This window comes from Thermobia domestica, chromosome 5 (genome assembly GCF_964235325.1).
Source record: "Thermobia domestica chromosome 5, izTheDome1.hap1.1, whole genome shotgun sequence".
In the NCBI taxonomy this organism is placed as follows: domain Eukaryota; kingdom Metazoa; phylum Arthropoda; class Insecta; order Zygentoma; family Lepismatidae; genus Thermobia; species Thermobia domestica.
In genome coordinates this window covers 267,994,465-268,020,270 of record NC_137458.1, presented here as the reverse complement: position 1 = coordinate 268,020,270, position 25,806 = coordinate 267,994,465, and the positions used below count along the sequence as shown (strand labels likewise).

Genomic DNA, 25,806 nt, shown 5'->3' with positions numbered 1-25,806 from the left:
TATCAGGAGTCCTTCGTGAGTGAGTCGGCAGACGTATTGCATTTCTGGCCAATTAGTCCTGGTTCCGAGTTCAAATGGAGAACAGTTTCTCTCGGATGTAAGTCGAGAAGCGGTTTGGATTCCGCTTTAAGCTTGTGTGATCCCTTCCAGCATAACCCAGTTGTTGCATAATAACACCGGGGCGAAAAAAAAAAACTTACTTCTGTCCATATATGATATGAATACATAGACTATTTAAACCCAAAAAATCTGGTTTAAACAAAAAAAAAAAAAAAAAAAAAAGGTTTAAACCAAAAAACCGGTTTCTTTGGTTTCTTCAATAAAAACTATGGTTTTTGCCAACCCTGTTTCAAGCTATAAGAAAGTATCTTTAAAACATATAGCATTTGTAAGGCCTATATTCAATCCAGAGCTTTTTATCTTCACTGGTTTTCAAACATTGCATAATTATACAACCTAACTTCTTATCCAGGTCATTTAGGTTATCTAACCATCTTATCAGTGCCGGAAAGTAACACACATGTTACCTTCTGTGATTTGATTTTTCTAATTTCAAACAGGCAGGCAAACTATAAACAAAAAAACTGACAAAGTCATATTTGTTTAGATATAACTTGCTTAAGTCTCGTTCTTCCTTTGAGAAATTTTATTGTCGGTATCAGCTACAGATCAGATGTTCTATAGAGGTGAGTAAGAACTCTTTTGTTAAAAAAGGTAATACGGTAATCTTACTTTATTTCTGAAAAGTACACAGAATGCCATTTTAAACAGGATTTGCCCAAGTGGGTCCAACCCTTAAATAAATAAATAAATAAATAAATAAAAAAAAGAGGGGGGGGTTGGACTCACGTGAAAAAAACCTAGGGTGCCATTTTAATACTTCGGAGAATATTAAGAAGAGCGTAGCCGACAGGCTGAAAGATATTTCAGCAGAAGCCTTTCAGCACTACTGCGAAGAATGGAAACAATTCCTCCATCTGCCAAATGAGCCTATTTTGAAAAGAATAACCTTGATTTGTAAAAATAAAATTCACCATTACAAAAGAAAGTCATTATTTTTTAACACACCTCGAACACCACAGTTGATGAAATGGTAAGTAGTAATTAAAGGTGGTTTTGGTCTCTAGGCGATCGTTTAATTAATGTGTTAAATCCGAAACTTGGGTTTATTCATACAAAGTGGAATCCAAATCTTATATACTCCCAAGGGATCAAACCTGGACCTTTCACACCAAAGTACACAACAATAACCATGTAATCACGAGTAGCTGAGAAGATAACTTTAGAAAATTTACATCAGTGTTAGAACCTTATATTTCATTTCCACATATGCAATACCAGTTTTTTGCTATATGCAACTGTAGCACTACCGGTGTCTTTTTCCTGGAGGGTTTTTTCTAGTCATTTTTTAATATGTGTTCTACAGTCTGCAAATCCTTGCATCAACATTGTGGGCGTTAAAAATGTTGTATATGATCTTACAAAGGTATGAGATTAAGTCGAAGTTTGTTAAAATGTGGATGTAGCTGTAATAACATTGAAGGTGAGTATTAGCACCCTTTCCCCCAGTAAAAGAGCAGTGTGCAATACTATGAAAGGAAATAGGCAAGACAAGTTAGTATTAAAAATGTAAACTATGGATAAAATCATCCTCAACCTATTAGTGCAGATGTATTCGAGAAATCAGATGTGATGTTTATTACTTTTACATTCATTATAATGACACATCCATAACTTGTACGGACAGAATATTGTTGCGTAATCGTATAATAGTCTTGAGAGTGTTTTATTGTTGTCGAAAAGCTGGCAACTTTGGTTTTACAGGACTATCGGTTCAGATACAGGATTGGTAAAGAAATGTCAATTTTTAATGAAAATCGAAAACAGTTAACTAAAGTAACCAAGTGTAAATTTTGTATGAAGAGTAAGATATATATATATATATATATATATATATATATATATATATTGCATTATAAAATATTGGTAAAATGTATTACTCTTGTGCATGCAATCCGATTTTTCGGGTGGCATCTCCCGCCCACTACAATCAGAATTTCAAATCGAGTTCATTACGGATGTTTAAAGTGTTGTAAATCTGGTCTAAGAAAACAAACTATACACAAAAATTTCCTCTAGGAAAATTACTTCATGCATTAATGGATTCAAAGCATGTAAATGACTTGCAAAGAACTGGAACAATGGTATTGGAAGAAAAGAAAAAACGGTGTAATAAAGTTGCAGTGACATTCAGTTTGGAACATATCTTTTACGAATTTGGAAGAAAAAGAAAAGAAAAACTGGTATGGTATCATGTAACGTGAAAACTTGATTTGGATAAGGGTTTTTGTGTAGCGTTTTCTTCAAGATGAGTTTTATTGCATAGATGACTGTGCTTTGATATGAACCCATTCCCGCACAAAACTTACCAAAGTATACGTCAAAGTAATTCCTCACAGTCCCCATAAAAGAAAAAAAAATCTGTAAAAGATGAGACGAAAATTAAGAAAAAACTCACTTGTAAAGTTTCAAATTTGTTACGTGACCTTTTAGCCAAATCAACTATTAAAGAAACTAATTTAGCATCACTTCATCGTACACTCTTCTCTTGTTTTTTATGCTGTCTTTGTGACAGTTTCTGAAAGCATATATGTGGTTTAAGAAATTTCCATTTATATATATGTATTTATTTAATCCACTTCTCTCGTAACTTTGATAATAGTTCATTTTGGAATCGAATTATAGTATTCTAATATTGACAATTTGAGGTTTTAGACATTTGGAAGATAAAATTTGTCATTATTTAGATATTTAGAAGAATGTTGGCGCCCATTACATTTATTCTACACTTATTTATTTACAATCACAGTGATCGTTTTAATCTTTCATACTGTTTTTTTATTTTATTTTATTTATTTATTTATTATCATAGCCGTTCTGTCCTAGAATAAGTATGTTAAACTTTTTGTATTTTTTTTTTCAGGGACTTCTACACAACCTGGAATTCTACCCAGATGCATTGATGTGTTATTCAACACTATAAAGGATCAGCACAAAACAAATCTCAGGCTAAAGCCTATTGATTTTAATAACGTGATGAAGTTAGATGAATCGAGTTGGAAAGCTGAACAAGATACAAAGCATCGTATTTTAAAACACAGTATAGAGAAACTTCAGGTAAGTTCTTAGTAAATATTACTTACGAAATTCACCAACTCTGAATTTGTATGTAAAATAGACTAGCAATTGGAAATATTAAATTCTGCACATCTTTTCAAATTTCTTATCCATAATTTTCTCCAGTTCACATAGTCATCACTGAACTAGTGTTCTCTAAACCTTTCCGAAGCTATCGAAATTACTTTTTTCTATCTTCCAGGTCTCTCGGTGACCCCTCTTTGCAATAATGATTTAAGTTTTAAATTGCTAACTGAACACACACAAATTAACTTTCTCATACAGGTTACAGAGTGCTTTTTGTGGAATACTTCGTTTTCATTGCGATAATAGAATTACAATAATACCACTCAACTCATATATTGCTTAAACTGTTGCATTGTTATGCCAACCAGATTCTACACAACAAAAAATGAGATGTTGGTACAATACAAAATGAATACCACTGAAGCGTGTTACTTGTGTGTTAATTCAGCACCAAGGATATCGCGTTCCTAGCATATGAGAAATAACTCGTTACTGGCTGTGAGTATTTGCATTGATTTTTATTGTTTGGTATGGGCAAAGCTTTACGCAGCATATTTGGCATTTATACCAAGTAATGAACAACATTCTATGTTTTCTGTAATCAGTCACAGTAATAGTTTTGTAAACCTGTGAATTGTGTGACAGCAGTTACATGGGAAGCGCTTGTGCTATCTGTTATTCTTAAGTACTAGGACATAACAATAACATAAGGAAAACAGATGGCAGTACTGCTATTTATATAACTGTTCATGTAACAGAAAACATAAAACGCTATTTGTTACTTGGTATAAATGCCAAATACACTGCGGAAAGCTTTGCTTATAAACTTTTAGAAACATCTTAAAAACCTTGGGGGGAGGTATGGAAAATTGATCTATTAATCTTCTCCTCCTACTACATGGTAGTGAAACAGATACTTTCTCCGAAATCCGGTGTTGCCAAGAAATTCTAGCTAGCTGACAATTCTCGACCAGAGGAGTGCGTATTCCTCTCTGTCGCTTGAGAAAGGTTTTGGCGAAAAAAAAAAAAAAAAGCGTAGAAACTCCGAATGGTTTGTGTTGTTTTGTTATTTGACACTTTGAGTGGAAAAATCTTCCTCCTTCCTTTGGAGAAGAACAAAATTCAAACTGGACAGCAGCTCTCGGCGAAAATAGGGGGCGAGCAAAAGCTGATCTTCTCCGTCACATGAATAAGGAATGGAGTGTCTTAAATGTTTTGGCGAAGAAAAAAGTAGTCTGGAAACTCCGAATGCTTGATGTTGCTTTGTTATTTGACACTTTCAACCTGCTTTCAACAGAATATTTCTTTTTCCATTGAGAAGGAATGATCTATATATGCAGGCAAGTTGGTCAGTGTTTGTTTATTTCCCCCTTCTGTATATAGAAAGAAAGAACCCACATGTGTAAGCCATTAATCACAGTGTAATGGGCAACGTCGTTGAACATAAGTTAAGTTACAATGTCACTAGTAAGAGGATATGATTGTTCGGACAGCTCCAATTACCACCCACTAAGGTTTTTAAGACTCTACCAGTTCTATACCAAACAATATCAATGTAAATACAGCCAGTAACTAGTTATATCTGATATCAGGGTTCCCACTCGTCCTGAAAATCATGGAAAATCTGGAAATGTCCTTGAAAATACATTTTTGTCCTTAAAATTTACAGAAATACTGAATTTCAGATTTTTCATAATTATAATGAAGATTTTAATTGATTCCTAATTTTGTTTGCTATTTCTGTTTTTGTGCCGAATAATAATTTGTCATGATCCTGCATATGTGGATGGTTGGCAGGCTTTCTTTCTCCCAACAGGGTGATTGACTGGGAGAACTTCTCTCTTCTTTCATCCACTAGTCTGTCAACGCATTCTTGGATGTTGTTTCCACTAGCACTATCCTCCAGAAACTGTGCTTTGTACCTGTATCAGTCTATTTTCGAAAGCGTACTTACTCTTCACTAAAATTTCATATGAATGCTTCTACAAGGTCATATCTAGGCGAAACTCAATTCTTTGCTATGCCAAAGAAACTACAGAGTCCGCTCGTATTGGACCCTGAGAGGCTGGATTGTTTTTACGTAAAACTGTTGTATGATTTGAAAGAATTTAAAGATTTGTTGTTAATCGTAAAGAAGCTTCTGGTTTTGTCTCATAGACAGGCTGCTGTCGAACGAGGCTACAGCATAAATAAAGATCTGCTTGTTGAAAATACGAAGAAGAAATCATTGGTCGGTTTGAGATTGGTGTATGATAACATTTCCCATAAAGACCGTACTTCAATCTACATCATGAAAGAAATGCTGTATCATGCCTTCCAGGCAAGATAGCGTTATGTGGCAGAGTTGGAGTAAATAAGAACTGTTGAAAGTGATGTGCAGAGAAGAGGAAAGAGATAAGTGGAAATGTACAGCAGCTGCAGAGAAAGAAAAGGAAATTGATGGAAATAAATGAAGCGTTGCAGGCTGAAACAAACCAGCTTGCACATGAAGCAAAGCAGAAGTCTTGCTTTACTTTATTGACAAAGTTAAATGTTACCGGTAGGGCAGCTTCGCTAAAGAAGAAAGAGATTATGTCCAGAGATAAGGAAATCACACAACTCCGTACGCAGTTGTAAAACTTGTAATATAATTCCCTTTTTTCCTTTCATTGTATCTGTCACACTGTCACGCAATGAAGATGCCATGTATGAAAAATAATTTTTATATGTAAATTTGTTCGGTGCACAATTTGAATGCCATGTAGAAGGAATGAAAATACCGTGTATGTGGGTGGATCGAGTGCCTATAAGGAGTCGGGAGGGAAAAAAACGCTCCGCTTTGCATATTTAATTATTTTGTGTATTAATACTGTACTTGCATTAATATTAACTTTTAACTGCATAAGCTACTGTACTTTACATTTCACTGTTGTGAGTTGTGAACCTACAGTTGCAATCCTGTTATACCTTATTGTGTCGAAGTCCTGGAAAATTGATGATTTGTCCTGGAATTTTTTTTAGGAAAAGAGAGTGGGAACCCTGTTACATGTTCGGAAGTCGATATCCTTGGTGTTGAATTAACACGCAAATAACACACTAAAGTAGTAGTCATTTTGTGTTGTTTTTTTTGGTGTGTAATACAGTTAAACATTAATTTGATCCAGTTTTTGTAGAACTGCAAATTCTCATCGTGAAGCATGCACTACTTAGTACTCACTAAATTGACCACTTATGTATCTGTATCGTGTTTAAAGAACTTTATTCCTAACAAAGTCAAACTATTTTTATCATTTTTGAGTGCATTATGTAATTTGAAGTATATAGTATTTCTGTCAGCTTGATTTCGCAAAATATTTCTTCGGAATTACTTGAACTGCTAACTACATCATATACATGTTCTTTTGGTGTGTGGGTAAAGGAACTTCTCTCTTTTGGAATATATATTTAGTAAAATTTGTAGAAGTACTAAAAATAATGAAAGTAAACTTTAAAAATTTAACTTACACGTGGGTTGGGTTCCATCTTTATTTTCCAAACTATCAATTTAGCGATGTCTAAAAGTTCTGTATAGGAGAATATTATGGGATATTTTCTATTCGGCTGCTACGGAAATGTTGATGCATTATGGTTTCATATGGGAGTCTACGATTTAATACTGTTGCTTTTCTAAGCCTCTTTTGCCTTGATTTAATTTTAGACTCTTTATTCTAATGAAGTAATATATTCTTTCTGTTAACGATGAAATTTTATATAGAATGTGAATTTGTTTAATGGATAATTACTGGTAGATGCTATAGCAGGGGACATTTTAATATATAGGAATGTGCTTACCTTTGCACCCGTGGTCCTCTTCGTTTTAGTTTCCTATGTTGATATTTCGACTCGCGCAGGAGTCATGGTCGCCACTGTTTCTTACTATTTGCATGCAGTTAGAAATGGTTGTGACCATGACTCTCGGACAAGTCGAAATATCAATATAAAGTAAAACGAAGAGGACCACGGATGCAAAGGTAAGCTTTTTAAAGGAAGTTTTATATTCTCCTAAGTATTTAGTATTTAACGTTTGTGATCATTAGAATCATTTGTGTACTGAGTCTGATTCGGTGTTTTCTTTCGGTCATCTCTATATAGGTTTGGTCACAGCTACATACCACCTCGTATGCAATTCAAAAATTTATCTTTCCTGCTATACAGTAACTTCTGTTAAAAGTTTTTCTATATTTTTCGTCGGTTTAAAAACTACATGAGACTTACCTATTAAACACTACGACACATTTTTTGTTCTTTTCTATTTTCTCCACTAAAAGCGAGCCTATAGAGCATCTAGAAACAGCTACATTTACTTTACTAATGGGTTTTGACCAGCAGGCAGTGAAACGAAACTCTCTTTTTCTTGTCAGGTATTTGCAACATGAATCAGAGCGTTACTTGTGCATTTTCTGCAAGCTCTCCAGAAGGAAAAAATTCAAACGCGACGAAGAACATTCATAGCTTAATAAATCTATCTGAACTGATCTACCAATGTCTTGCAATATATTACTGAGTATTCAAGATAAAACGTCCAGGGCTTATGAATCACGAACGTTTGAAGATTTAAAGGACTACACAAAAAATGAAATAGGAAAATGTCAGTTGGCGTATTGAATAAGCACTCTCGTTGTTCCGTATAGCTCCCTATCGTGGAGCACCAGCAGATCATCTGATAACTTCAAATAGCAATATATATAATTCTTTACATCATTAGAAAGATCATGGAAAAGCAAACAACTTCTGTAAGAAAAAAGTTCCTGTAAGAAAGCATAGGCAGAGATTGCAATACTGCTAAAATGACGTAATTGTGTGAAATTGTTTTGAAAAAGTGTTGCTTTCGTCTACTTCTATAACACTCCAACATTAGATTTTGGTAGTTGTAATTGTAGTAAGTACTCGCAATTTCATCATTTTAAGCAGGGATGCAAATTTTACCAATGTTCATCATATCTGCTAAACGGATAGAGAGATCAAATTTCTGCAAACGACATTATAATCTTTACGGGCTCGTGGGTTTTCTCGAGGCTCTCCCGTTTCTTCCCACTTTCTTCATTCCACCATTTCATTCATTTCTCATCATCACCGTCTCCTTTAGCCTAACCGGCATAACCATGGGACGCAAAACTTAAAAGATATGATTTAAAAAGATTATGATCTTTACGTTCGTCGTAAACAGTCTGTGATTGGATGTGATACTTTAAGCACCTTTTCGAAGTAAATCTTTTTGAAGAAAGTGAAACTTGAAATTTCTTGTGACTTTGTTCCTGGTTGGTAGAGACAGGCCATATAGCCGTAGTATTCGACACTCAAGTGCTTCCGATGTGTATTGACACGTTCGTCTTATTTTTGTTATTACTGTCGTAGAGACTTCCAAAATTTGGATGTGTACGAATGTTTGTGATACTGTAGCATCGTTAGGTTGTAACACTGAATGATGTATGTGGTATTGTACGTTTTCGTTTTCAAATGTAAATTTGAAGTAGGTAATATCCTGATGTAAAGCCATTTAAAAAATACAGTTTGATATTGGGTTGGCAACACTGTTAATTGGGTGGTATTGCGATGTATGTCAAACAATGTTTCCCTATCGTGCAGAATTTCATCAGTTAATTTAAAATTCACAAGGTCGTTTCAAGATAATTGGCCCACGCTTTATACCAACAATTTCAAGCATTACTTAGCACTAAGCAAACAACAACCCGCGGGCTAGACACGGCCCGCTAAAAGGTTTTATCCGTCCCGTTACTGATTCTTATCTGACAAATGAAAGGAAGAAGAATGAAGGGAAACAAAGTAATTCTGGATTTTCTTCCTCTTATCTTCTGCTTATATATAGCTTAGAGACTAGAGGTTATTTACTTATCCACAATATTGGGATGTTACTGTAACATTTGTGAGGTACTGTTGTTTTTAATAAATTCCATTGGCCTATCATTTATTTTTCTTTGACCCTCTTCTTTAAAAAAGTTTGCCCATAGTACGTTAAGTTTAAACTTATTTAAGGACTTTTTTTGTTTTTCAATCTTGTCACGCTTAAATGGTGGCTGGTCATTTTCAGTACGAATCCTTGAAGGAGTTATTTTCGTTCCTTTTTAAACTCCGTTACCAATAATACTCCTTACTATAGAAACATTTATACTCTGTCCAAGAATGTTACCGGTAATGTAGCCTACAATGCAATGTAAATAATCCAAAGCAGTGATTCCCAACCGGTGTGACGCGCGGTCCCATAGTGTCGCAAAATTTTAGAATTTAAAAATAAAGAATTTAATAAATTCAATTTTGAAACAGAACGTACTAGTGTACGCTTTGAGTGGCAGCAACAGTGCTTAGTATTATCTAGAGTCACTACTTTATAGAGGCTTATATAGTCTCACACTATTATAATTTATTTTATTGTTAATAAAAGATCAGACAAAGTGTGTCGTGCTGTCATTGGCGTTCAGTATAGTGTCTCATTAGTTAAAAAAAAGGTTGGGAACCACTGCCTTAAAGGACTCGTACTGAAGTTGATAACAAGCTGTGTCGTTTGAACATATATGGATAACATTTTAAAAAAATAAAATAAAACTGGTATTTAGATGAGTTCAGTCTTATTAATACACAATAAGCGTGTAGGTTATAAAGTTTTTTAAAACTTACTAAAAGTCCACAGGATAGTATTTTGATATATTTATTTTCCAGGCAGAATCACTCCGGATAATCGAGAGTTTTTTTTTTTTTCAGTATTTTCCAACACTAAGTTAGAATTAACGCTAGGTTTATATATTATAGATAATTATGTGTGAGAAAATGTAATTTTTTTTGTGTTTTAATGTCAATAGGGAACTGGAGATTCAACGCGTTTCAGATATACTTTCGAAGAAACCTATCATTCAGCTAGCTCAGACTCCAGTACATCGTCTGGTAAGTAGCCTTTTATTTTACTTGTTTTCAGTTCTCGATGTAGAAAATTGTATTGTTTTATTAGCGTTTAACGAGAAAAATAGCAACTTTTCGAAATAAAACTTTGAAACTTCAATCCTTGTAACTTTGTTTGTAGCATTGTAGTTTACTGTTATAGTCATATTTAGTTCCATTTTCACTTATTACGTGTTATATATATTGCACAAAATACATGCCTTTGTACTGTACCCTGATGTTTTGTATGTTGTACTTTCCATCGTTAGTTTTATACCTGAATACTCTAAAATAAATTCCTATTTTATACTTTAAGTAGAATATGAACTTAAGTAGCATACATTTCAGAATTTTCGCACTTCTCCCACCACAGGTATTTAAATGCAAACATGGGCATCCGTGTTCCATATTTGATGCCCTATAAAATCATCATTATTCATTTCTATGATCTCACGTCGTACAACTGTACATTCTGTGAACGCAAATACTAAGTTCATATAGTACAATCTTGACCCAACTTCTTCCCATGGCTTAAAAATGATAATTTGGCTTATACTCATTCATGACTTAGTAATATTTGGAATTGGGATTTTAAAAAGCTTTTTGCATTGCTCATTAAAGATCACTTTATTTCCTTTCCTATAGTTTCTCATATCTGTACCACTTTCCATTTCTGAGATACTGCGTTTCACATGTATCTGATTTTCTCATAATTTGATTGTTGGAATCATAGTCGGCATTGCATTCGGAATGGAATCCTATATTTTAATCACACCAGGAGCCGCGGTAGAGTATTCATCTATGGTGCATGGGATCCATGGTTCGATCCTAGCTCCACCAAGCAGGCTTTGTAATGGATAAACAGTTTGTGTGGGTTTTCTCGGTTTGCCTACCACTTCCTTCATTTCCATCATTTCATTCATTTCTCATTATCACAGCTTTCTTTAGCCTACACATCATAACAGTAGGACGTAAAGCTGAAAGATTTCATTTCATGTCTAATCATACTAATGTGTTTAAAACTTATGTACCAAATGTAAGGTTAAAAAAAAAAAAAAAAAAAGAAAAAAATTTATTTATATATTACTATTAGTAGTTCTATTAGTGTCTCTTCTGTTCTGGTCGCTTCGCTTTATATCAATTTGAAAGTATAAACCTAATCGAGGTTCTTTATCACACCACTCATACGAGTCTGCCATTTTTACCTTACAACAAAAAAAGATATAAATTCCAAAAGAAATAAATCGTTCACTCGCTGTTGTCTAGGTAACAAGTTCAAAAATACGATTGAGTTAAAAATAACAACTCAAGGTATTTACGGAGAATAACTAGATTTATTAAGCTTAATGTTTCTCTAATTAAGGTAAGGTGAGTGATTAGAAATTTGAGATTCAAAGGACGTTACTTCGCCCTTGTAAATTTAATCTTTAATATTTTGCTCGGCTTCCCAAAAACTCATCATGAGAGTTCAAGGAGCACAAACTCTAATATAAATATCACTAAACATAAAAATAAAAGACTTCTCTAATAATTCTTTGGGAACTGCGGTAATATGGAAACTAGTACTCTCTCTACTCTAGGTCCATATTCATTACTTTCAAAGACTGCTTAACTTCACTTAGTAACAGTCCGGCCTACACCTGGTTTGGACTCTCAACACTCTGAGAAATCCAGAAAAGAAAACTAGCTAAAATCTTAAGGATAGGTAAACTTCGGGAATTAGGAGTAGCAGCCGTCACTCATGGCCCAGCTATAGTATTACGTCTTCCATTCAAGACTCTAGGTTCAAAGGTGAACACACACTCTAATACTTTCAAACACGAAAGTCGCAGCGTGAAAACAAAACAGCAGTCAAGTCTCACTACTGCCTGACTGTACGGGGAACGAAACCAAATCGCAACTTGGATTCTATTTTAATGGGAAAAACCTCCAGCACCTGGAGAGTTTCAAAACCTAAGTGCCCTGGGTTCACTCTCTCCCTAGGGTCACCCCAAGAGCAAGTTACTTTTCACTCCTTGTAACCAGTAACTAGAGCCCATTTAAGCCATTACTCTGACGTAGAGCTCAAAATTCCTATTTTATTCTTTAATTCCTATTCCTAACTCTGGAATTCACCTAAGTTACGGCCAGAGACCACTTTCTCTTTCGGGACTGAAAGCCAAGGACTAACATATCCACTGGTCATCCAGTAACTAATCTAAAAGGAAAAACTCCCAGGAAAAAGCTCGCTTGCTAATTCCCTTCGGACTGAACAGCCACCAGCATAGCCCTCTACTCTACAGGCCTCCCTAGCTGAAACAGCGAAAGCCATATGTTTTGCCGGGGACAGAAAAAATGAAGAAAAAATCTAAGTATTAACGGTTCTAGAAGCTTCTACAGCAGTGGAAAATTACTGGAAAAGCATGAAAGAAAAGAGAAATCTTCAAAAAACTAGCCTCTCTACCAGGTCTATAATCAAGTGGGAGCGAGAGTAATACTCGATCTAACTAACTGAATCTTAATCTTAAAAGAAAATTTGGCTTATATAAATGATTGGGATAATGCACTAATTGATATTTACATACATTTACATATAATAAACATAGTAAGATTATATATTACGCTATACTTATTAAATAGTTAGAACCAGATAAATGCATTAGATAAATACGTGTCAGGCCTGACTTATTAATACACACAACTTAATTATGCATAGATAGATTTAATATTAAAATATATAACCTGAAATATCAAAGCAAGGTAACGAAGTGCCCCTTGCACAAAATATGTGTAAATTATCAGAACTTTCAACAGTGGTCGTGCTATCACAATCGGGCGATTTTCGGTGGAATGACCCAGTAGATATTTTGAAATCCCAGTTTCTTGTTGCAATGATATTTTTTTGCCACTAATAGAGGCAGTTCTTATAAATGTTATAGTATTTTGTATTTGTCCTTTTGTGGTTGAAAAGTTTACATTGAAAAATTAAGTGATTTATAGTTCCAATCAGCAGAGATTCGCATCCTTCTTTAAAAATTAAATTTATATTTTGTTAAGACAGTATTGAATATGATCCGATAGAGACCAGATTTGAATGTCTGTCTCTGTTGTGTTACCGTTAATGTTACAGATATCCTGGACCTTATGTATTTTTTGTTCATTTGATTTTCTGTTGTCCTATTTTAGTTTCAATATATTATTTTATTAGACATTCGAAGTTGTAGAAAGTTATGGTTATGTTTGTATTGACTGCATTGTCTCTTGCAAATTTTGATAATGCATCATATTCTTCATTCATATTTATGCCAACGTAAGCCTTGACATAATTTAAGTATATTGCATTTCTTGGAACGTAAGATTTCGGTATAGATTTTTTATGCTTAAGATATTCCATGACTTTTTGTAAGTCCAATTATTATTCGTTAAAACTATAAGTACACTCAATGTGTCTGAACAGATTCAGACTATAAAAATATTAAATTGTATGGAATATTATTGGAATAATATGGAATATGTATTAAAATATATGAGGTGTGTTAGAAAAGTAATGAGACCGAAAACACTGTGACAACTCTGTGGCCTCCACCTTCATACATTAAACTAATCCTTGCCGTTGACTCGGTACAAGTTTGAAGTTGCTCGAGTTGTTACACGATTGTTGAGATCGTCTGAAGTGAAGTTGTTCTTGTGAGGTCATTACGAAAATGGGGTCGGCAAAATTTTAAATAAATTTTATGCCGCCAGACTTTGTGCAAAGTTTGGCGAACCCGCTATTGTGACTTACAAAAAGTTGCAAAAGACTTCTGGAGAACATTCGCTTTTCAGGACACAAGTGTTCAGCTGGCACAAGTCCTTTATAGAAGGCCGAGAACAGGTGGAAGCCGAACCTCGTACGTGAAGGCTCTTGTGAGGTCAGATCGTCGATTGACGGTGAGAATGTTCAGTAGAAAGTTAAATTTGAACGTGTTTACAGTTCATCAAATTTTAACACAGGACTTGGACATAAGAAAAGTGCGCGAGGATGGCTCCAAAGAACCATGTCACACGGCATCTTCAGCAATGAATTTTTAGCAGAAAAAAGCTTCCTGTGGTTCCTCCCCTTTTTTTAGCGGATTCCAGTCTCTGCAACTTTTTTATTTCTTTTGCTCAAAAACTGCTTGGAAGGGCGCCATTATGGTACTTTGGATAATATCCAGAAGAACGTAACCGACCAACTGAAAGTTCTTCCAGCACTGCTAAGAAGACTGGAAACAACGCCTCCGTCGCTTCGTAGCTGCCGAATGGGACTATTTTAAAGGAGATAATCTTCATTTGTTAAAATAATAAAATTATTAAGAGAAAATCATTTTCCTAACACACTTCATATCATAGCTTGTCGAACGGCAAATGCTTCTCCTTCAAGGATCGATATCAATTTAGGAAATTCAATTATTTCTGTTTTTAAATCGGTGTATATGGTGTGAATACAGCTGCTCGTATAGGTTTTCTGCTGTCTTGGAAGCATGAACTTCCAGTTTTTTGTGTAGCAGACAATATTCATTAGTATCATGTTGAGACAATTGTAATTTTTTCAATCTTCTATTATTACAAATTACTTAACGTTGGATCAATCACACATGTCTTGACGTGTCTAGACGCTCACACGTGCACTTTCCTCTGTAATGTCTAATAATAATTTTATCTTGGAGAACTTCCGCAAATCGATCCCTCTCATATGTTATCAATTCCGTCAAATGAGTCTAACGATAACGCTTCCATGCCCCCAGAAAATTGTTTGTAAAACTTATCATCCTTCATGACCCTTCAAGCTAAGAGATGAACATTCCATTAGGTTAAAAGACAGAATGAGCAAGTTATATGCATTTTTATGTAAGGTACGCGAATTATATAACACTTCTTTAGCTTCACGCAGAGTTGTTTAAAAATAAGTTTAAAAAGAAATTAGCCCATTGAGTTACATTGGGTAAAATTGTTATTTCAAGTGCAAAGTTTTTTATTATTATTATTATTATGTTTTGTACGTACATTTAAAGCCGTATTCCTACTTAAAATATTATTTAAGCACTCATGTTTTATTGTACATATGAAACTGTGGATTTCCCTTGTCACACAAATTGGATCTGTGAAGCTTCATCCGCGTTTCGTGGGACATACTTTTCACCATTGGCACTCGTTTGTATTTCAATTTCTAGAAAGAAGAAAGTAGACTATTTTGTAGAGTGACAAAGATGTAGGTAATTCAGGTAATTCTATAAAATATAGAATAGGAATAAAATCTGTTACACTCAGGATTCAAATTCCTGGGTTACCTGTCCTGACTGAAGACTCATTTAGTTTCCATCAAAACACGCCAAACAAATATTGGGTTAGTACCTCAGGGTCAAAAATATCCAAGTGTAATATTAAGAAAATAGAGGCATATTTTTAATATTTTCCAATTTTAATTAAACGTTTTCGATTTGTAACTAACTGTCACATGAAGGAAGAAATTTTATTATTTGTTAAGACAGAGTGCCTACTACAAAAACAAAGAAAATGTAGACACATTACTTGTTGTTCCAGATTACTGTTCTAGAACACTGTTGCAGCGAATTTGACAGGGCGCAAACAAAATTCGTTAACCATACATGTTTCTGGCGATCTTCTTTTGATATTTTAAGCCAATTCTGAATTTAGGCGTGTAACATGTTACGGACGAACACGGTTGAAGAAAGTAATTATGATCATATTAAGATTGTAATTTCAGTCCAAGCTGAAGTATATTTTTGAAGGTGGATAGGTCCCTGGTTCGATTCCCGGTGGAGCCACTCGGTCGAAAAAGTATAAAACGCTTTTTCAAGCCAGCCACCCTGAATGAGGTTTTCCTCATTCACACTAGGCAAATGCCGGGGTGGTATCTAACTTACAGGTCCCAGGCCACTTCTTTTCATCCTCAATCCTTTCTTCCTTCCCTTTCCCCGGATAGTGTGCTCGCCGAGGGTCGTCATCCCTCAAACGTGATGGGCTAAATGGCCTTTGATGCCGAAAGCCCATAAATCTAAATCCTAAATCCTTGAAGGTGGGTATTTTTGGACTGAGGAAAATTCCAGAAACCCTGTCCATTGAACCTCTGTCTTGAACCGAGAATTGAGCTATGAGAGGAAAGTCATGGAACCTTGGATATGTTGATATTCTTGTATCTACCGTTCTAGTACAAATATCTAATCTAAAATCGACCATAGAGCTGTATTCACTCACTAATGGACCTAATTCTACAGTTTGTTTTTTGCTTAGAAAAGCACTCATTCATTTCATACAGTCACTTCATACTACCTAAAATGTACACTTTTATTATTATTTTTCCTTGCTCTAGCTTTTCACATAGTTGTAAGTCACAAATCTCTAGACTTCTTACAATCAACTAAGATGCATTATGATTTAATTAAGATGCATATGCGTTATCTCTAGATTTCTATGATGCATTATCAACTATGCTTGGTGTAGCACAGTTTGTGCTTTGAGTTATTTGAAGGGAATGCCAAGAGCATTTAAGTAACGGGGAAAGAATAGAAAAACTCAGGTGTCTTATTTATTTGTCTACAGTTCATTGCTTCGCTGTTAAGGGCTTGAAGAGCAAGATTATTTGAGTTTGTGTCCTTTAATCTCTTTTTAGATTATGAAAATAAAATGTATAGTATTTAAAATTCCATTACAGTTACCATTAGAACACATAATCCAAATATACATGTTCGAAACTCCTTTCCCATATGTGCTCTTAAGAAACAATCGATTTAGCTGTAGCGATCCAACTCCTCCTCTGATTAACACAATTGTAAGCATTGTACGTAATCTTGTAGTGCATTTTATTCATCCAGAAGCGTTATTTGTCCAAAGCATTTTCCCACCTTATATTAATAGAATTCCAATTATAGTATTTGGGCTACTAGTTCAATGTATCTGCTAGCAAGATAAAAATTTTGAATTGCTATTTGAAATAAATTTTATTTTTTTCTTTTAAAGAATTTGTTGTGAAAACTGTTTCTGATCTAAGGGATAGAGTCAGAGATGACACTAGAATATCTATAGATGTTCCTGCTGATATTCTTTGTGCTGTTTGGATATCGTGTGCAGAACTATACAATGAACGAGCATATGATCTCTTGGATATAGTACCGCTTCATGGGCAAAGACAACAACTGAAAATTATTGAAGACAGAAATGGAAATGCCTTTATCAAAGGTAAGACAACAAGCAAGTTTTTTCATAACAAACTACTGTAATGTAGTCTTTTCGTGATTAATTTTGGCCATTGGTACAGAAATTTTATATTTGTCTCACAGACGAAATATAAAAGTTACAAGGTATTGGATAAGTCTAAAGAGCCAGAAATTCCTAACATAAACTTGCTTTCATCTAATTATCACAAGAGATTGAAAATAGCAAACATTTGTATTTTTACTTATTGCGATTTCTTAATTCTACCATATACTTTTTTTCTTATTAATATAATGTGCATACTTATAGCATTGAATTCGTATTGAAAGGCTCTATCAAATCATAGAAAAAACAGTAGAAACCTAGCTACTGTACGGTTCAAGAAAGCTGACGTCTGATGATTGAACAGAATATGTTGTTCGTTGGAGGCACTGTTGCCAAAGGCTGCATCAATAGAGAGGAGCTTTGCCGACAGGCTTAGAATGTTTAACAAGTAGTCTTGATTCCATGAGCATAATAATGACAGAATGATTTTTAACGTACGATTTTCAAATTACAAAAATAACGATAGTTGGAATGTTGATCCGAATACTCAATTCAACTGCCAGCACTAGCGCTGTTAGTGACTATAGTTGCCTCGAAACAGCGTAAAAGAATACTGTCATGATTGGCGAACAATTTTCCGTTTAGTTTTGTTTACAACACGTGCAGTTATTTCCTAGCTTTTTTAAATCGCATAATAGTTATTGGTTCCTAATAATACCTATGCCTGAATCTTCCATGTTTCATCATTTTCACAATTCTAAGAGCATGGAAACGCGATTTTGAATTGATTCACTTATAAATGTGTTAAAGTCATCATGTCCAGTTTAGCTTATTATAAATTTTGTCTCCTTTAAACCTTGTTCTCTTACTGATAAAGCAAATAATAAAAACAAGTAAAACATATTTTGATCAATGGTCTGCAAAGGATTCAATCCTATCTAAGTAGATATCTTTTGGCAACTACAGTATTGCCTCTGAAATCCGAACGCTCCAGAAATCGGAATAACTTAAAATACAAATTTAAAATTGGAGCAAAGTATGGCCCGGAATATGAATCCTGCTTTGGAATCCGAACGCTCAAGAAGTATATGTATAACGCCTTCGTGTATTCGCCATTTTAATTCAAGTATTATTAGTTAATATTTTACCTTCATATCCAGTGTATTTTCTGTTAAAATTATTTTGAGAATTCAAGTTGTGCGACCCAGGAACAGATTCATCCAGTTTCTGTTTTTTGAAAGGGAAAAGGTTGTGTTGGAACTCGAACGGAGTTGTGGAACGGATGAAGTTTATATTACAAGGTGTCACTGAATGTTGCAGATGCAATTCAAAATTTGTGTTATTTCAATAGAGAATTATTCTACTTTAAAAGTGCAGCATGAACAAATTTTAAAATTGTTTTTCTTCTTCATATTGGATGATTAAAGCAAAGAAATTCTCAACCGAAATACCCATACTGTCTATTTAATGTATAAAAGATTAAGTGGTCTTGTTTGTGTTGAAACATGAAAGAAAGAAAAAAATAACGATTGAATAAATTTTTGGGTGTGATTGTTATCTCGAACTAGTTTTTCATCATATTACTTTGATTAAAATACATATCATAAAGAGAAGGGGGGATATAATTCATGAAAGAAACTGTATATCTAACGACTCTTTCAAGTTAGGAAGATGTAACTCGTTATGTAAACTCTTCATTAAAAATAAACGGATCCTTGTCCTAACGTTTTTTAAAATTCTCGTTTTAAGGGGAGCATTTCGTGCTTTATACCTAGTTATATCATAAATACTGTCACAAGTTTGAATATGAATAACACAGAGAGTATTAACACCAAGGCAATTTATTTTGGTCATGTTTTACATTGATATGTTGTACACCTGACGCACGAATCGTTTTTCGAAATGTCCCCCCTTGGCCTTGATGCAGGCACGAAGTCTGTCCGGCCACTGGTCAATGGCATTACGCACCACGTCCATGGGAAAATTATTCACTGCTTGAGTCAAGGATTGTTTCAGACTGTTGACAGATGGATGCCGTTTATATCAGACCTTTGCCTGAAGGACTGCCCAAAGTTTGTAGTCCAACGGGTTAAGATCCGGGCTGCTAGAAAGCCAATCAGTGGTAGAAATGAAGTCCGAGACGTTCCGTACCAGCAAGTCCTGGCTTGTTTTCGCTTTGTGGCCTGGAGCGGAATCCTGCTGGAAGGTCCACCTTTCTCTAGGAAACATGGTAACAGACAGTGGTTTCACTATAGGTGTTAGCACTGTGTCCTGGCACATCTTAACAGATGTTTTTACACCTTGTTCGCAAAAATGCAGCTGGGTTGTGCTTGAGTAGCTCACTCCCCACCAAACTATCACTGAGGCAGGATGATGTGCCCTCTGAACCCTTGGAGCTGCCTCAGCAGCTGCAGAAGATGATGAGGTGGCATACACACGGTCATTTTGGGCGTTGTAGGCCTGCTTAATTGTGAATACCTTTTCGTCAGTGAACAGACTCTTTCTGTGCAGATTGTTGGCGTAACGCCGCAACATTCTCTTTGATTTAAGGACCTTCTGCGACATTAATATTTGGGTCAAAAAGTGACCAGTACGCCTCTTATACGCCCATAGATGTAGGTCACTCCTGAGCACACGAGACATGGAATTTCTGCTGATGTTCATCTCAGCAGCCATCACACTTTGTGTTCGAACAGTATTCGAATTCTTGCTGCGACTGCTTTCTGGACCTGCGGGGTTCGTACCGTTCGTGGTGTGCCACTCCTTGAGCGGTCAGCTGCCGTTCCAGTCTCTGTGTATTGCTGTATGGTGCGATACACGAATCTCTTGCTGATCAGGAGGTTGAAAATCTCACCTGCTGTCTTCCCGACCTTGTGTAGTGCAGTTACTGCTACACGATTTTCCTAATCGCCCCACCCCATCAGAACTTAGTACAATATCAACGTGTGTCATGAACAGTCAAACACACACTACATGCATCTTCCGCTTTATACACAGATGGCAGCACTGTGCCACTCCGGATGCCTACAGCGCCACTCCAAACTTTGTGACAGTATTTATGATATAATTAGGTAATTTCTTTCTTCACGTTGAAAGCAATGTTGCCTGTTTGGGATCACATCCCAAGGAAACGATTAAACAGTTTGAAATTAATTTTGGAACATAGTAACTATCTTAACCTAACTTTTCAGCTTTTTTATTTTGATTAAAAGACGTATTCTAAGGAAGATAGAAGGGATTCAGAATTTATGCCAAAAGTGCAGCATTTCACTAATCTGTCAATCTAAGAAGATGGAAGTCCAAATAAGTGGACACTTGTCTCAGTGTTTTTGAAAATTTACGTTTCAAGTTGGGAAGGAAAAGTGATTTATATCAGGGTGTCTATCGGTCATGAAAGTAATGAAAAAGTCACAAAATCAGAAAACGGTAATGAAAGTCAAGAAAAAGCCACGAAATTTAGCTTTTGGGTCACGATTTTTTTTTTTTTTTAATTTATTATATATATCTGTACAAATATAAATACAGATTGGAAAATTTTGTTCTATAAAACGTAAAAATTTCCCACCAAAAATGTTTATGGTCGGCTTTAGACGCTACCAAATCGCAAGCAAAGCACACTTCTATCGCATGCATGAAAATTCGGCCTAATTCACATTCAAATTCGCTCTTGAGACTGTCCTTCAGCTGGCATCATTGAGCAGTGGCGATGCAAATCGCATCCCATCGCCGAAACCACCTACGCATCTAACCAGTTTATTCAACTGTGAGAAGATACCAACCTTTTATCACTCCAAGGAACAGCCTTTAAAAGTGCTGAAGAATATAGGTACTGTTGTTAGTTTTTGAATGTTACGAAATTTTATGATTTGGTAAAGAAAAGGTCACGAAATTTCATTGTGGAATTTTAGTAGATACCCTGTAAAAGAGTACTTTATGCGTACCTAAAGGGAAGGAGATAAGGGGGGCTCAGATATTTTGCACGAACCTACTTTTCTCGTACGACGAACGTGTATTCCAGCTAGTACAAAATAACTGCCAAAGGACATTGATTTCGTTGAATAAACAGTAAGTGCAGAAAACTGGGATGGCTGAAGTGAAAGAGCATGAACCGGACAGTCTCCACGAGTCCAGTATTTTTTTTTTCGTATATACTATGTAACCCAAGACTCATACTACTACTACTACTACTACTACTACTATTACTACTACTACTACTACTAAAAAAAAGTATGTGTAGCCTTATAATGACATTTAGCCAGTTCCACCCTTTAGAGTAATAGGTTTAAAGAGTAAAGACAGATTTTTCATTAATAGACAAATTGCGGGCATCAGATTTGCAACAAAATCCGTTGTTTTGGATTGGTAAGTTTAGATATACTGTTGATTATATATTATTCCGGTACCTTATGTCTGTTTTCTGAAAATAAGTTCTTAACTATTAGTGTGTGGACGATTGTGTACTGACAAGAATAATAGATTGTTGCTAAATGTAGAATTATTTCTTTGTGCTGAAAGATAAATTGTGAGTTTGTATGGGTATTTGAAGAAGCAAATTTATATATATATATATATATAATTAGCAGGTCTTAATAGAAAGAAAATGGTAATGATAATTGTATGAGAGTATATAATATATGAACTGTGAGAAACATTTCAATCTACTCATATTGTAAAGGATTGTTCTCTCATTACTGTCCTAGGAGAGGAGAAAGAGCCAAATTGTTGAAAAAAAAAAGGGGGGGGGGGCGGGGGTCATGTGACGTGTTCGGTACTTTTCACCACAAACACACACATAATATTTCAACTTATGTCTAATCACGTAATAGTTTTTACTCACATCTGCTTATTAACTTACAGTTGTCTTTCCGCACTTAAAAGGTACCTAGGCTCGTTGTAAATGCATTAAAACTCAAGGTCGGTTGGGATATCAGGGGCGAGATTCATAAAACTCGTAAGTTGAAAAATAAGGACCACGATTATATATATAGATCAGGAATACCGGTATTACTCTAAATACTTTTCTTCTATCTTTATAAATATTTTGATACATAACAGTTCCTTTCATACCAATAATTTGAAATCAAATGCCGTTTATCATTATAATAAATTATTATTATTTTGTGAAAGTCAAGTAAGTTTGTTAGATGATGTGAAGTTATACAAATACACACGACAGTAATAATAAAGCAATGCTATAGAATGACAATCTTGCCTTCTATGTCACTGTCTTTATCTGCACTATCCAAAAATTTGGTTAGTTGCAAGTTTTAGATGAGCTTCAAACTTATTTTTGTCAGACACGATCTTCTAAAATTCAAAATGCAAATGAGAATGAAAAACTTCTCTCATCTGAAATAGATGTTGAATGGCTCTGATTCATTGACCATCCAGTTTGACCATGAACCATTGAACTTTACACATCATAATGTTACTTTAATTTACCTCCTGTTCCTCATGTAGTTCAACTGTAGTTTTATTTTTAAATTTTTAAAATTGAAATTTCAATATGAGTATGATGTGCTTTTATGCTTTTGCATTGTTCTTGAAACCACTTATCAGAGAAGTCCAAGCTGTCTGCTAGTTACATACATATAGTGGCGTATTTAAGGGGGGAAGGCTTCTTGGCTTAAGCCCCCCGAAATTTTATTTACTATTTTAAAATAAATGGAATATTTTGCAGAATTTTCACATTTCCAGGAATCAAGTTAGCAAAGTCCCCCCGAAACAAAATCGTAAATACACCACTGTGTGTATATATGTATGTAATACTTTTAGTAGATCTTTTTCAATACTATCTTATGTAACAGTATTTTTTCTGCAGGTGCAAAGATGCTATTTTAAGATAGCTTTTTTAAGTTTACAGTTGTTAATTGAAATTCATAATTTTAAAATGATTGTTTTACTTTCAGGTTTAAAGGAAATCCAGGTGAACTCTTCAGAAGAGGCGTTCTTGCTACTAGTCCTCGGAATGCATAATTTGAGGTTCGCTTCTACAAAACTTAATCAAAATTCCAGCAGATCACATTGTATTTTCACAATAAAACTAGTAAGAGTGGCAAGTGATGATCCCACCATTGCTGCTACAAGCACGTAAGTTGGAAGTAAAGATGCGTAATACGTATTATCTTCCTGTAATGTCATGTCCCTGTTCTTTTACTTATTGGTAGACACTATATTTATTCGATTGTAAGCCGATCTCCCGGAAATCAAAAACGAAAACAATTAAATTCAGGGTGTCCACATTCTGGAAAGTCAGGGAAGTAAAATGTATCAGAGAAAGTCAGGGAAATAGCGGATTGGTCAGGGAAAGGCAGGGAATAGTCGATTTAGGTCCATTGTTCAGTTATTGAATTTATGAGATAGTGTCATATCGGCCTAATGCATATGTTTGTAAATTTACATTCTTTTGGATTAAAGAAAATTGTAAAAAAGAAAGAAACAGAAGTGGAGAGAGCACAAGGTCAGCTATGGGGAAGGTGGAGACTCGGGTTTCTATATTTTTTTCTTATTTTTAAATTATTCAATGATCAGGGAAATTGGAACTTTAGTCATGGAAAGTCAGAGAATTTTTTTGGCCAAATTGTGTGGACACCCTGTAAATTAATTAATAAACAATACGAAACAAAAGGAATAAATTTTCTTTCATTTAATTGTAGAGTCAAGCATCACCACCAGATGACTCAGATTCATCGTCACTGTCTTCGTACAGAGCGAAGTTTCTGTACCATTAAGCGCACATTTTTAAATTGCATACCGACGATTTCTTTCGAGATACTCGTTCGCGATTAGTCTGTCTATGTACACTTGTGATAGACTGGCGTGCTTCACACGTCCAGTAGGCGTCAGCATTCTATTCTGCGTGGTAGGCCAGAGTGTGTACATTGCTTTCAACTTGCCCTTGAACATCTTATTTATTCACATACTAAAGGGTTAAAAAAATTGAAATCATCACATCTGGAATATTAGCTAAGTCCAAAACTTCGCAATTCTTTCTCGACAAAATCTAATTAAAATCCACTACAATTAGAAGAAAATTCACTGACTTGGCAACACCGAATATGCAGAATAGTAAGAGTGTCTACTTCATTCTTCATGATTACCATTGAGGATAACCTTAAAGAGCAAACTTACTCTTATGGTCAGTCCGTACTTCCAAATACCAACCAGGATCCATATGTGGGTATATATAAGGGGCTTTAAAGAAATTCCTTACGGTTACCCGGTATTATTGCTGAATGCTTGTGTTGTTTCCTAGCGAGTAGAGGCTTACCCCATTGCAATGATGGCACCCGAATATTATAAGGCAAGCTCATGTTCCCTTTGGAGAACGTGACTCCAAGTTCCCGAATCTCACGGTATAACAACCCAACAGAATCCTACCCTATCCAGGATCCTCGTCAACCCCGGGGTACTCGGACCCTGGCCCTACCTACCTCCATATCTTCCACCAGCGCTAGGAGATACCGCGCAGGCGCCCAACCTACCACCTCCCGGACTCAAGGGCACTCTTTAGTTGCCCATTTGAGAGGTATCCGTCCTCCGGTAGGGATGACAAGGTCCAGCCTATCTGATTCTACGGAAGAGGTGCAGCGTACATTACCGGCACAAATGGGTACTGTAGGCCATCTGTACCAGGCAGATATTCTCATTAGAGGCACAATCGTTTCCCTCCCGTAAGTGTGGCTAAGATATTCTGCCTCAACAATATCTGTGGTGAGGCATCACTTACACTCCTGGCTCCATGGTTCGTGCCATTGAACCGTTTGAGAGGCTCACAGTCTGTCTTGCCTCCTCCAGAAGGGGAACCGAGTCTGCACAGCGGGGAAAACTTGTCGCTGCTTCTGCTGTTTTTTGGATTTTTTTTCCTATTGCATCACTAAAGGGTGTCGGCCACTTAACAGACCTATGGACAACACCAAGCTCAGGGACATTTCTTGAAGGCAGAAAAAAATTTTTTTCCCCTTTCTTTTTCAGGGCGTGATATTGTTTCACCCTGTTCCGAAGAGTCATAAAATTGCGGGCGAGTATTTACGTACACTTTTGGATCCAGAATTTAAAAAAAAAAAAAATGACTGAGAAACTACTACAACAGGGTTCCCACTCACCTGGAAAAGTCAGGGAATTTCATTAAAATGTCTGAAAACCTGGAAAAGTCAGGGAATTTCATAACTTATTGTTTCAATTTCATTTAGCTACTACAGGCATTTCTTATGTAATGTCAAATGCTTGAAAGAGGTGGCAACTCTTGCTCCTGGAGCCAGTGGTTTAGTATTTCCACTTTTAAAAAAAATATAACAGGGCATTTCCTGGGTTAATGCATGAATGTGTTTGACTTCTGCATTTCTAATGTTGAATAATAACCACATATCTTCAACGCAAGCAGACGTTGCAAACCAGCAGTACACCCGATTTCTTTCAGATCCTGAAGTCCATCAGAAGCTCAAGGAATTTTCTCTTGAAAATGGTAAGCTTTGT

General features: G+C 35.4%; 1 protein-coding gene across 1 annotated transcript in view; it reads left to right on the top strand.

The window, feature by feature from the left end:
- Positions 1-25,806, top strand: part of LOC145686588 (uncharacterized) — a 188,197-nt gene that overhangs the window by 27,353 nt on the left and 135,038 nt on the right. The window contains exons 5-8 of the mRNA XM_081760044.1: positions 2,984-3,177; positions 10,038-10,119; positions 17,092-17,310; positions 23,241-23,421. Of these exons, the coding sequence (XP_081616170.1) occupies positions 2,984-3,177; positions 10,038-10,119; positions 17,092-17,310; positions 23,241-23,421 (676 nt within the window). The remainder of the gene's footprint in view (positions 1-2,983; positions 3,178-10,037; positions 10,120-17,091; positions 17,311-23,240; positions 23,422-25,806) is intronic.